Source organism: Eumetopias jubatus, unplaced genomic scaffold (assembly GCF_037043125.1).
Source record: "Eumetopias jubatus isolate StellerSeaLion01/CBP00866 unplaced genomic scaffold, mEumJub1_p1.0 scaffold_2, whole genome shotgun sequence".
Classification (NCBI taxonomy): domain Eukaryota; kingdom Metazoa; phylum Chordata; class Mammalia; order Carnivora; family Otariidae; genus Eumetopias; species Eumetopias jubatus.
The window spans coordinates 49,134,563-49,148,928 of NW_028274808.1; the positions used below are offsets into that span (position 1 = coordinate 49,134,563).

The window sequence follows — 14,366 nt, forward strand, 5'->3', positions numbered from 1 at the left end:
GTCTCCTTCTATATCCAAATTTCCCCTTCTTATAAGGACATCAGTCATATTGGATTAGGGCCCACCCTAATGACCTCATTTTAACTTGATTAGTCTGTAAAGACCCTATTGCCAAATAAGATCACATTCTAAGGTATGGCAGTTAGGATTTTAACATATCTTTTTGGGGGCACACAATTCAGCCCATAACTGTGTCTGACCAGATGTGGGTGCACAGTTCTTTGGGGACCCAGAGCAGAAAACAAACCCTATCAATCCAAGTCAGGTCCAACCTCATGGTGCTGACTGGCCCCAAAATCTCACCAGGAGGAGAGCACAGAGAGAGGGGAGCCGGGGGTCCTCTAGGTAGGAAGAGCATGCTATGCTTGGCGAGGGAGGATGGAGCTGACAGCACATCATGGGTGAGAGTGGGAGATGAAACTTCTGTGCCTCGGGCTAAAGTGTTTGCATCCTATCCTAGCACACAGCAAATGAGAGCCAGTGTGGTTTTCAGCAAAAGTCATCTGTTTATATTTGCCCTCACTCTCAAAATGGAGCCTTTATAGATAGAATTTAAGCAGGACTTTTTCAAACTAAGGCTTTAATTTATTAAAAACTGTAAATTCAGTCATCTTTAAAAAGAGGAAGAGGAGCATTGTGCCTTCCTTAGGGGACGCCTGGGTGTCTCAGTTGGTTAAGCATCTGCCTTTGGCTCAGGTCATGATCTGATGATCAGGTCATGACCTTGATCCCAGGTCATGGGATCAGGTCATGACCTCGACCCCAGGATTGATCAGGGTCCTGGGATCGAGCCCCAGGTTGGGCTCCCTGCTCAGTGGGGAGCCTGCTTCTCCCTCTCCCTCCCCCCGCCCGCCCATTCGAGCTCTCTCTCTCTCTTTCTCTCAAATAAATAAATAAAATCTTAAAAAAAAAAAAAAAAGAGGAGCATTGTGCCTTCCTTAGAACAAAGAGTAAGGAGAATGAGTGAGATCAAGCCGGGAAAGCAATCTGAAGGCCAGTGCCCTGGGTGGGGTCCCATGAAGCAGACCGTGCACTGTGGATTTGCACGGCGGAAGTGCATCCGTGCGTACTCTCGTGAAATTAACCTGGGGAAGTGACCAAAACTGGACTGGGCAGAGGGGAAGCATGGGCTACAATGTGGCCAGTGGCCACAGGGAGCTCTGGTGCTCAGATGAAAAGACAGGGCCTTGAAGCCCCTGAAGTGACCGGTCACCAGATGCAGACTGCCCCCAGTAAGGGCTGTGACCCGAGTCGAAGCATGGGCGATTTGGGTGGGGGCGCCAGGCTGTGAACTCAGTTTCTAAAAACTAGCCAGCCACTGATATGAATATATTTAAAAACTCAAACAACAACAACAACAAAAGTAGGTGTTTTGTTTAAAAAAAAAAATAGGTGAACCTGAGAAAATCATGAGACTACTAAAGAAGTGATAAAAACCATGACTGAGGTATAAAGATAGACCTTTAGATCAAAGGAACAGAAAAAGACACCAGAAACAGCCCAACACATATAATCACTTAATGTTAGACACCCTTGTGAAAACAAGTTAACTTTAAGCTGTACCTTACACTATATACAAAAATCTATTTCAGATAGAAAAAGAAAAAATGTGGGGCGCCTGGGTGGCTCAGTTGTTAAGCGTCTGCCTTCGGCTCAGGTCATGATCCCAGGGTCCTGGGATCTAGCCCCGCATCGGGCTCCCTGCTCAGCGGGAAGCCTGCTTCTCCCTCTCCCACTCCCACTGCTGTGTTCCCTCTCTCGCTGTGTCTCTTTCTCTGTCAAATAAATAAAATCTTAAAAAAAAAAAGATAGACAACCTTTAAAAAAAAAAAAGAAAAAAATGTGACCAAGTACCAATAAAGGAGAGAGAAAGTGGCCTGAGTACTTGATTGCTTGGGTGACCTCTTTCTTTGGGAAAATAAGTGATCCTGGACATGGGACAGCATTTAGTCCTGTCCCTTCGTTGTTTCTGACTTCTTACAACAGGAAATGCCAGAGAATCGAGAGACAAAGGTGGTTTGGGGTCTTCACGATATTTGATAAAGCAAATGAGTCAATGGTAGCCAAGCAGGAAGAAAAGCCATAGGAATTCCACTGCATGCAAGAAGGTGTGGGCCAGGGGCTGTCTGAGGGCTTGTTTCTCAGTCACTCTCACAAGGGCAGAGCTAACAGTTTCCCTATCGCAAAAAATAAAATAAATAAAATAAAATAAAATAAAATAAAAAAATACATCCTGGGCTTATCTAAATAGTAAGTGATAAAATTAAGACAGCTTTTTTTTTTCTCTTATGTTACATATGACAATTTAGTGACTAGGCAAACATCTCAAACTGTTGTTCCTAAAAAGTGATTTACTAATAGAGAAAGGAGTACTGAGTCATTAATGACAGTTTATGAGCCGTGGGCAGAGGGCTGGTTTTGCTGTTCCCACCATTTGCTTGAGAAGCCCTATGAAGAGCAGAAGAGAGGTAGTAAAGGGAGGGGGGCAGGGCTGATACAAAAGCCCCCTCCATGAGATCCTGTCAAACCTTCTAGTTCCTCTTCTTTTAAACTGATTACCCACCCCCACTCTGGGGCCCCTCAAGTGAAGCCACTTTCTTCCTTCTACCCTAAATAGAAGCTCTTTGAGTCTGGGGGCCTCTATGTGTGCCCTGGGGCTCCCCACAGTGCTTTGCAAAGTGAGTACGTCATAGGAAATTGCTGATGGTTTGAGTGAAGGAAGCCTTCTGTGGCTTCATATGACAAGGGTAATGAACAGCAGGGAGGGGACCGGCTTGGGGAGCTTGTCATCCTACTAAAGCGTATGTCAGAACCAGGCTGGTGGGACTCCAAAGTGCATGCTCGGTGTCGCCCGCGATGGGCAGCCTTGTTTCTCCCCACGTGCGCCTGACGGATCTGCACACTTTGCGGGGCAGTTCTGACACCTGGTAATTCTGGACCCGGCACAGACTTGGCAGGTTGAGAGCCCAGTGCTCCCACCAGGCACCCCCCCCAAAACCCGTTCACAAGCTCCAGGCTCCCCAGACCACCTGCAATTCTTGACCAACTGGCTACCAATTTGGGGGTTCCTGCTACCCACCCCCCAGTTTTATTAATTTGCTGGAATGACTGGTGGAACTAAGGAAAGTGCTATCTTTTATAGATTTGCATCTATAAAAGATGCAAATCAGGACCAGCTAAATGAAGAGATGCATGGGACGAAGTGTAAAAGGGCCCCAAACATGAAGTTTCCGTGTCCTTAAGGACACGTCACCCTCGGGGCGCGTCGATGTGCATCACAAACCAGGAAGCTCATGTGAACTGGAGTTTTTATTGGGGTTTTATTATGTAGGCAATTGGTTGATGGATTGATTGGTTGAACCATTGGACTCTCCAGCTCTCTTCCTGTCCTTGAAAACCAGGCTGATACCATATGGCTCAAAGTTCTGAACCTCTAATCACACAGTTGGTCCTTCCACCACAGTGGGCCCCCATCCTGAGACTATCTAGCCCCCCCACCACTCACCTCATTAGCATAAACTCAGATGTGGTCCAAGAGGCACCATGAACTACAAAGACACTACCACTGAGGAAATCCCAAGGGTTTAGAGGCTCCCACCCCAGACACAAGGACAAAGACCAGCCAAATTCTTTATTATAAGACATACTTTCATTAGTAACCAGGGAGGTGGTGGTGGTAGATGGAGGTGCCCCTCTCCAGGAACTTCCGGTTTGCCCCTCTGGGAAAAATGCTCCCCCTGACCCCGTAGGAATCTGCCAGCACCGGGCAGCCTCCCAAATAATGCACTTTATGTTTAGAAAACACCCAACTTCTTCCTTACCGCAAGACGGAATCTATCTTCCTGTGAAAATCTGTTGGACGGAGGCTCAATGAATTTCTACCCCAAGGACCTAAAATTACCCCACCACTCTTACAACAGAAATTGGCTGCTTTTTAGAAAGCAACCTAGGAAAATGTCTCCACAAGCTGTGCCCTGGAGAGTTTCACCCACCACAGAGCAAAGAGCGGAATGCAGTCTGGCCCCTCACAGAGACTGTGAGTGGAAGAGAAGGGGCAAGACCTTGTCTGGCCTGAGAGAAATCTTACTCTTTACTTCTTATGTGCCTGCGAGTCTCCCTCACCAGAACCTCTCCGTTTATTTTGAAATTATTTTAAACTTATAAAAATGTTGAAAGAACTCCCATAGTGCCTTCACTCAGATTCCCCAGGAGTTGTGTAGCCGGTGTGCAGGGGAGCAGACCAGGTTCAGTCGGTCACTCGTCGCCCTCCAACAAAATCCAAAGGCAGAGAAACAAGCGAAGGGATTTATTTCAGTGAGGCCAACACTAGGAAGACGGCGGACTAGCATCTCAAAGACTGCCTCCAAAGTGCTGAAAATACTTCTTGGTTGATGTAAGGAGAAATGTGGGGCAAGGTGGTTGGGTACCGTGCAGGTGGGCAGTGGTCAAGTGGATCACTGTCTTGGGGTCAGTCACAGGGTGTGGCTGGCTCAGGGCAGGTCCTATTGCTTAAGGGGGGTAGTTTCTGTTCCCATCACGGGATGCTTTGCCCACAGGGTCTTTTTCCTGAGTTAAGAGATAAGCTGGGGTGGGGGGGAATGAGATCAGCTGGGAAGAAGGACTTAATTAGAAAGTTTGAAGTCGAAAAGGAGGTAGTTAAGTCCTCTCTAAGTTCAGATCTATCACATGCCATATTTAGTAGCTCTGTCTTTTTGGACACACACATGCCCATTGTCATTATTCTTTTTCGGATTTATTTGAAAGCAAGTTGCAGCAATACTACTCCATCACCCGAAATACTGCAGTGTTTATTCCCCCACAAGGACACTCTCCTACAGAACTAGCCTGCAGCCATCCAAAGGAGAAAGCCAAAACTGCTGGGACACTTGCCTCTGAACCAGAATATCCATTCACATTTCACCAACTGTCCTTCCAGTGTCTATTTTTTCTATCTGGCCCAGGAGCCCACGCTGCATTTAGTCGTCATGTCTCTGTGGTCTCCTCCAATGTAGAAGAGTTCCTCGGTCTGAAAGACGGCAGGCCTTTTCAAGGAGATGGAGCAAAGGGAACCCCCCCCACCCTGCACTGTTGGCGGGAATGCAAACTGGTGAGGCCATTCTGGAAAAAACAGTATGGAGCTTCCTCAAAAAGTTAAAAATAGAACTACCCTATGATCCAGCAATTACACTTCTGGGTATTTATCAGAAGACAATGAAAACACTAATTCAAAAAGATATATTCATCCCCGTGTTCATGGCAGCATTATTTACAATGGTCGAGATATGGAAGCAACCCAAGTGCCCATCCATAGATGAATGGATAAAGAAGAGGTGGTACATACACAATGGAATATTACTCAGCTGTAAAAAAAAAAAAAAAGGAACCTTGCCATTTGCAATGACATGGATGGATGGAGCTAGAGTGTATTATGCTGAGTGAAATAAGTCAGAGAAAGACAAATACTGTATGGTTTCACTCATATGTAGAATCTAACAAAGCTAACAAATCAAAACAAAACAAAAAGGCAAGCTTATAGATACAGAGAACAGAATGATGGTTGCCAGAGGGGAGGTGCAGTGGGGAGTGGGCAAAATGGGCGAAGGGGGTCAAAAGATACAAACTTCCAGCTATAAAATAAGTAAGTCATAGGATGTAAGGTACAGCATGATGACTATAGTCCATAATATGCTGCTATATATTTGAAAGTTGCTAAGAGATTAAATCTTAAAAGTTCTGATCACAAGAAAAAAATTTGTAATGATGTGTGGTGTTAGATGGTAACTAGAGTTATTATGGTGATAATTTCGCAGTGTGAACAAATACTGAATCATGTTATATGCCTGAAACTAAAATAATGTTATGTTAATTACACCTCAGTTAAAAAAAAAAAGGTAACAGTTACAAAAAAAAAAAAAAAGAATACAGACCTTTTATTCTGTAGGTCTCTGGAAGACCCCTCACCCTGGGTCGTATAACTAGTCTTGGCCAGGAACTCTTGGCAGGAATCTCAGAAATGATGCTGCGCTCTTCTTGGTGCATCAAGATGGGAGGCATGCTTTGTTTACCTGTTCTACGACTGATGCTGTTAACCTTGATAACCTGATCATTTGTGTCTGCCAGGTGTGTGTGTGTGTGTGTGTGTGTGTGTGTGTGTGTGTGTGTGTATGACTAGAGTCTGAGGGAAGATACACTGAGACTATGTCAATATCCAATTCATCATCAGACCTCCACCCTCCAGCTCTGTCATCCATTGATGAATCATGCCTGAACCAACCAACACTGAGTTTGTTGCCAAATGGTGATTTCCCATTTCCATCATTTCTTCTACTATATTTACTAGTTGGCATTCTACTGTAATAAAGAATATTCCCTTCTGCCTCATTTATTTATTTGTCTGTCTCAGATTCTGTTTTATTCAGTGGGATGTAATCCATTCCTATCATTATATTATATTATATATTTTTGTTTTTAGTTATTTTTATTTTTTACTATTCTTTATTTAAATTCAATTAATTAACATATAGTGTATTATTAGTTTCAGAGAGTTCAGTGATTCATCTGTTGCATATAACACCCAATGCTCATTATATCACGTGCCCTTCTTAATGCCCATCATGCAGTTACCCCATCCCCCCACCCCCTTCCCCTCCAGCAACCCTCAGTTTGTTTCCTATATAGTCTTATCATTAGATATTTTTATACTTAGGTGTCCCAGATCTGTCCTATGCCAGACCCTTTAAGCTAATACTGTTTCCTTGTTATATATCCCAACATTCTCTGAACACTTCCCTTTTTTTCCCTAGGACAAAAAGATATTCCAGGCTTATCTTGTACTTTCTTTGCCCCAGCCCTAGAATCAGCCATTGCTCCAAGGATCCCTGGATCCTCTTAAAAAAAAAAAAAAAAAAAAAAGATTTATTTATTTATTTGAGAAAGAGAGAGAGAGAACACACAGAGGGGAGGGGCACACTCCCCACTGAGTGTAGAGCCTGACACTTGGCTCTGTCTCATTACCCTGAGATCATGGCCTGAGCCAAGATCCAGAGTCAGATGCTTAACCAGCTGAGCCACCCAGGAGCACCCCCTGGGTACTTTTAGTGGATAAGGGTATCTGGAAACTAAGACTCAAAGTTTGGTATGCAAATGACCATCTGGGTGTCTTTCAGTACATGTAAGTACACATAGGACTCTCAATGGTTCATGCTTACCCTCCTGTGTGCACCTGGGCTCCCATGCTCTCTCTCTCCAGGCCTCGAAAACCATGAGTTCTCACCAATTCTTTCAATTTCAATCCCTCACCTAAGCGTCCACTCTAGCCCTCTCCTCTCCATATTTCGAGTACTTTCTCCATAATTAAGAAGCCCATTTCCCATTATCTTTAATATATTTACTCTTTTGCTGGATCCCCCTGTAGGTGAACATTATCTTCACCACACCAGCATCCCTGCCCCTGGCCCCACCTCCTCCTCTGCTCTGTTCCTGGCTTTGCAGCCAATGCCAACCCCTCTACCTCTGGACTTCGGCCTTGGTCATACCATGTGCTCCAAGGGGAGGAAAAAGTAAGAGACGAAAAGGTGTAAGAGGACATCAGGATTTTGTTTTGTGTTTCAAAGCTTTTTTTGTTTTTACGAAAGCACCAGAATCTCCAGTGGAGCTCTAAAGGGAGCTTTCTTGCCTTCTAACCCTCTTCCATTTGCAGAAAATACAGATTTATTCATTTATTTTTTTTTATTCATTTATTTTGTTATTCATTTATTCACTATTTTGTATGGAGATTTCAAATATAGTGGAATCACTTGGCTGGACTGATCTTCCTGCAGATGACAACATAACAAGGAAATTATCTTTAAAACCCTGGAGAGTGACCAGAACTAGCAGACACTTGAGGGAAATCTGCTCTTGAGAGCAGAACTGCAAGGAATGAGATTTGCAAATTTCTGGCTTTTTGCCTGAGGGCACTTTCCTATCTGGGGGGGGGGTGGGAGGGGCAGAGAGCTGCAGCCTTCCTGGCTTGAGGGATCAGAGGATAGAATTTAGGGCTGACTGAGCTCAGATTGAAGATTGAAGAAAATCCCGGAGAAAAGGGAGTCACCAAAGGAGTGGACCCTGAAATAGAAAATTAATTTTAATTTTTTTTTAATTTTCAGAAGCATAAAAATACATAAACTATTTAGGAATAAATTGAACAAAAGACCTGCAAAACTATACACTGAAGAGTGCAAAACACTGCTGAGAAAAATTAAAGAAGAGTAAAATTAAGTGGAGAGATATAACGTGTTTGCAGATTGGAAGATTCCACGCTGTTGTCAATTCTCCCCCACTAAGCTATGGATTTAACACAATCTCAATCATGATCCAGCAGGCATTTTAAATAGAAAGTGACAAGCTGGTTCAAAAATGTATATGGAAATGCAGAGACCCAGAATAGCACAGTAATCTTGGAAAGGAGATGGTAAAAGGTTGATGCTATTTGACTTTAAGATCTCCTGTAAAGCTACAGTAATGCAGACAGTGTGGTACCAGCAGAGTAAAAATAAAGATCAATAGATCAGGAGTGATGAGAGTCCAAAAATAAACCTAAATTTATATGGCCAATTGATTTTGACAAAGGCAGTAAGACAATTCAATTGAAAAATGAAAGTCAACAACCACTGCTGAACAACCATAGACCTTTAAGAGAAAAAAAAAATTTTTTTTGACCCCTACCTCACACCACACACAAAAATCAATTCAAGATGGATCACAGACCTAAAAGGAAAAGTGAAAACTACAAAGTTTATCAAAGAGAAAAGGAGAATATCTTCATGATTTGGAGGCAGGCAAAGATTTCTTAGTACGCAGAAAGCACTGACATAAAAGAAAAATTTGATAAATAAGACTTTTACCAAAAGAAACTGACAGGGAAATTGATAATAGGCACAGTACAGACCTGGAGAAAGTATTTATAAAACACATAAAAAAAGTACTTTTATCTAGAATCTATAAGGATCACCTACAACTCAATAATAAAAAAACACAGAAAAATGGGCAAAGGATTGGAACAAATCCTTCACAAAGGAAGATACATGAATGGCCAGATGAAAACATGCTCAATATCATTAGTCAGGGAGATGCAAATTAAAAGCACAATGAGATACTATACATAACCATCAAAATGACTAATATTAAAAAGACTTCTAACACCAAATGTTGGTGAGGACATAGTGTAATGGACATCTCATATATCATAGTGGAAGTACAAAATGGAATGATCTCAGCAGCTTCTTAGAAAGTTAAACATATACATTTACCTTTGACACAGTAATTTCCAATCCTAGGTATTTGTCCAAAGGAAATGACAACATATGTACACAAAAAGACCTGTACAATGATGTTCATAGTATTTTTGTTCACAGTAGCAAAAAGTAAGAAATAGCCCAGGTATCTAGAAACAGGGGAATGATTTATATATACTAGATGTTTCCATCATATGAAGTTCTAGAACAGGTGAAACTAAGCAAAAATGGGAGGAAAAATTCGTTGCCTGGAGTTGGGGTGGGCATGGGCATGAGAGTTGACTGAGAAGGGATATGAGGGAACTTTCTGGGTGTCTTGAAAAGTTCTGTATTTTTTTTTAAGATTATTTATTTATTTGAGAGAGATAGTGAGAGAGAGCATGAGTGGGGAGGAGAGGGAGAAGCAGGCTCCCCTCAAGCAGGGAGCCTGATGCAGGGCTCGATCCCAGGACTCTGGGATCATGACCTGAGCCAAAGGCAGACACTTAACAGACTGACCCACCCAGGCACACCTCTTTTTTTTTTTTTTTTGAAGATTTATTCATCTGAGACACAGAGATACAGAGATAGAGCATGAGCAGGGAGAGAGGCAGAGGGAGAGGGAGAAGGAGGCTCCCTGCTGAGTCAGGAGCCCGATGTGGGGCTTGATCCCAAGACCCCGGGATCATGACCTGAGCCAAAGGCAGACGTTTAACCATCCGAGCCACCCAGGTGCCCCGAAAAGTTCTGTATCTTAATTATTGGCGTGTGGATTACACATAAACTGTATAACTGACATGTGCATTTTAATGTCTATAAATTTTACCTTAAAGGAACTGTAAAAAGTGGTAGTAGTTAAGTGGTGGTTGGGGGAGCTCAGTGGCAGGATGGATGAAGCAAGAATGGTTGAATGTTGGTAATTTTTGAAGCTGGGTGATGTGTACATCGGGGTTTATTATACTCTTCTTTTGACTTCAGTGTACTTCATATATGTTTGAAATTTCCAATAATTACAGGGGTCCCAGTCCTGGAGAAATTAGACATAAGACAATAAGTTTCATTTGGGGCAGGGAAGGCTCTACATTTAAAAGCACCAGAGACTGGGACTCCAGGTGGGGCTTGGGAGTAACACGGGGCTCTGGATAATATAATCATGAGTGGACAGAGCAGTACAGAGGTTCAGTGGCAGGAGAAATGGGTGGAAATAATGACAAAATGGTCAACTTCACAGCTGTGAGCTCTCCTTTTGTCTGTGTCCCTCTTGCTGTAGGTCCCATTGATCATAGCCTTCTTCCCCATCCCAAGACCACAGTTCCGATTCCTGCACTGATTAGTTACAACTGTTAAAGTGTGCTTTCTGTGCCTCAGTTTCTCTATCTATCCCACAGAGCAAGAGTTGATGGCTCTGATGGGCATTTGCTTCCCTAATCGGGAAGGGATCTTTTAGGCTTAGGGTCTTTTAGCTTTCCCACTGCATAGAATTGAAGAGGGCTGGCAGGAAGCAGAGCGGGACGAATGTATGTGGGTGCCCAGGCAGACCAGTAATTTGGCATTCCTTTAAAACAGTGCTATTTAAATATGGGTTTAATATTTTATTAGTGAAAATAAGAAGAGTTTTAAAAATTTGCCTTTGATGGTACTTTCTACTCTGTTGGGAGTGGGCTCAATTCACCAATTACCTGTGCAACCATATGAGAAACCTGAATTAAACTGAAACTAATGTGATTTCAGAATGAGGCAAGACCTTATAGATGGGCTTCCAGGCAGCTGCCCACTGGGCCTCTTCTTGATCCAGCTCTGGCTCGAGGCCAGGAAACAATGGCATCAGGCTATGGGCAGGCTGGCTTCTCATCAACAAGAAAGCCGGAATAGGAGGCTTCCTAATTTCTTGTCAACACTCTGTTTCCCGTGGCCATGCTTCTTATGTGGAAACTGGGCCACTTAATCCATTAATGTGAATCTCATCCTTCTGCCTTGTCCAGCCCCAGCACCCCATGAAGCAGCTTGGCCTAGGAGAAATCTTCAGAGTCCACTGGCCCCGGGTCCATGAGCTGTGTAACCCACATCAGTTGGTCATCAGCCAAATGGGGATGTAACACCTACTTCCCTGTGTTGTATGGATTCCATGAAATAATAATGTATGCAAGGGGCCTGGAGTGCCTACCACAGACCCCCGATTATGCTGGCTAAATTGGAAGCCATTCAGAGGGTGATTTTACATGGCGGATGCTCAATGATTATTCATCGGTTTGGTTGGAGTGGGCTGCAGAAGCACAGATTCTGTGCTCTTGGCCTCCGCTGCCTTTTCTCCTTTGCTCCTACTCTCTCCTCTCCATTTCTCTGTCTCATTTTACCAAATTATTCATTCATCAGATAGAGCCCACTGTGCACTAAGCCTTGCACTAAGTGCTAGAGTACCAGAGATAAATGAGAAGTTAAGACGGAACCCCACCCTAGAGAATCATACTTCTGGGGGCTGCATGAGGACTGTGGGAACCTAGAAGGGGGCATCCCTGAATCCTGTCTTTCTATTCTCCCCAGGATGTCATTGCCTCCATCCTGATGAGCGGACGGATCGGGCCCAACATCCAGCTGGCTGAGTGCTATGGGCTAAGGCTGAAGCACATGAAGTCGGATGAGATCCACTGGCTGCACCCGCAGATGACGGTGGGGGAGGTGCAGGACAAGTATGAGTGTCTGCATGTGGAAGCCGAGTGGAGGTAGGAGAAGGGCCCTGGGTTCTCGAATGGGGGGAGATGAGTATGGAATGGGGAGGCTGTGGGAAGTCCTTCCTCGGAGCACTTCCCAACTTCTGAGAACCTCCTAGAAAATCTGGGTGGCATTTTAAGCCTAGTCCTCTTGCAGCATCCAGTGCATGTGTTGGCCAAAGCCTAACATGGGCTCATAGCACATCCCCCTCCCCGGGGCAGATATCAGGAACATCCCTAGGCAGGATGCTCCTGGTACTATGGAGAAGGAGGAACAGTAGGGCAGGGAGGATAGAGAACCAGGTCACGTGGTGATCTGCAAACCTAAGGAGAACAATTGCCATGAGGGGGAAGAGTTGGAGAGTCAGGACTAGCGCTGACTACCACCTGCTGGCCTCCATGGTCCTCCACGGTCCTCCACGGTCCTCCACGGTCCTCCGCCCGACCACAGAGGAGGGAAAGAAGAAGCAAGCCCTGAATGGGTGGCCATCGGCCTCATGGGCAGACCCTTACATGACCAGCTTCCCTGTGTCAACCAGAGAGTCTGAACTTCCTGTCCCAGGTACGACCTTCAAATCCGCTACTTGCCAGAGGACTTCATGGAAAGCCTAAAAGAAGACAGGACAACGCTACTTTATTTTTACCAACAGGTAAGTATTTTATCTTCCTGTCACCAGGGTCCTATTACTCACCCTTACCTGGGGAGATAGAATGACGAAGCCCAGATTTTGGAGATCCCAGTCTCGGAAACTTACTTTGGGGATATACATGCCTTGGTCCCCGGTCAACGGTTCCACTCCTGGTTCTCTCACGGCTCATTGAGTGCTGGCTCACCCCGCCCCATGTGCACAGCTCCTTTTGGACTTTGCTGGTGGCCATTTACGGCCCAGGAGACCTGGTGGTGAGCAGACACAGCAGGTCCAAAGAGAAGTGGTAGTCTTAGCACACAGACTCTCACATACCTGGCTTCCAGCCCAGCTCGGCCACCTCCTAACCCAGGATCTTCTAAGGGCTTAACTTACCTGCCTGAAGCTGTTTCCTTTCCTAGAAGATGGAGGCAATAATAATCATATTTACTTTATAGGGTTGTGGTGAGGACCAAATGGTATCATTAGCAGGGGCTGGTGAACCAGCTCTCTGAAGAAAAGAATCTCTGAGGTACAGCACGTGCCAATTTCCATGGTGTAAATATTCCCCCACCATGGCATTTTTCAAGCTACCAGTATGATATCATACAGCTTGCAAAACTTCAGAAGCTTTAATACCTGGCTTTCATGAGCTGTTCAGAGCTGCTGTGACACACCACTGGCTATAATAAGGCAGGTAGTGTGCCTGGCCCGGGACGGGGCACAGTGGGTGCTGAGGATGTGTGAGCCTGCTGCCCCTGTTGTCTGTCTGGTCCCTGCTCCCAACTGTATCTCCCTCCTGATTTGCTGGACACAAAGCGAGACTCTGAATGTAGAGTGGATGACATCTGTCACTACTTACCAACAAGACTTTGAATAAATGATTGGCTCATGCCCAAATTCTAGGTTCTTTATCTCTAAAGTGAAGAGTGGAGAGGAGAATCTGAACTCCAGCCTCATAAGCCTCGGTGTCTGGAAGCGCTTCCAAAAATCTGAGGGCCTCGGCCTATGGAGGCATGAGTCTAGAGGGTTCTGGAGCGAGGCAGAGGCTACACATTTGTGCCTGGTGGGGTGAGAGAGAGAGAGAGAGAGAGAGAGACGGCTTGGGGCTGCAGGATTGTATTCAAAGCACCTGCCATCTCCTGGGGCCTCTGTTCAGGGAAACAGGGAAGGAGTGTGTGACTCAACCTTGGCCTTTCTCCTCACCAGCTCCGGAATGACTATATGCAACGCTACGCCAGCAAGGTCAGTGAGGGCATGGCCCTGCAGCTAGGCTGTCTGGAGCTCAGGTATGTGGCCTCAAGGACCCTCCAGGGACTGGAGTTCTTGGCCAGCTCTGTCTTGCCTCCAGGGTGGGAAACAAGAGTGGGTACATGGGGGGGGGGGTGGGTGACAAATGGTGGCTGACAGGGTAAGGTGCTCGCCAGCCCCATCTCGGGTCAGTGCCCCCCCGCTTCCTTTGGCTGCCGCTGCTTTTCCCTCCAGGCTGCCTACTTCTTCCATCTATCTGCCATTCGAGTGATTCAGTAAATGTGTCTTTGAGCACCAGGCAAGGTCCTGGGAGATGTTCGAAGGTTGGGTTTCCATCTGTGTCATTCACTGCTATGTCCTCAGCTGCAGTAGGCACCGAGAAATATGTATAGAATTAGTAAGTCATGCAGAGATGCCCTCAAACTTCCGGGTCTGGTCTGGGAGGTGACAGGTGTGTCCACGGTTGCTTATAATATAAGGCAGAATGAAACATGTGCCAAACATACACACATACGGAAGCCCTTAAT

General features: G+C 45.1%; 1 protein-coding gene across 4 annotated transcripts in view; it reads left to right on the forward strand.

The window, feature by feature from the left end:
* The window catches only part of PTK2B (protein tyrosine kinase 2 beta), a 126,613-nt gene that overhangs the window by 82,164 nt on the left and 30,083 nt on the right, over positions 1 to 14,366 (forward strand). For all 4 annotated transcript variants that reach the window (XR_003610982.2, XM_028114260.2, XM_028114258.2 and 1 more), the window contains exons 3-5: positions 11,796 to 11,974; positions 12,525 to 12,612; positions 13,798 to 13,877. Coding sequence is in view for 3 of the 4 variants with exons in the window: in XM_028114260.2 (XP_027970061.1) it covers positions 11,796 to 11,974; positions 12,525 to 12,612; positions 13,798 to 13,877 (347 nt within the window). In the remaining variant the exon portion in view is untranslated. The remainder of the gene's footprint in view (positions 1 to 11,795; positions 11,975 to 12,524; positions 12,613 to 13,797; positions 13,878 to 14,366) is intronic.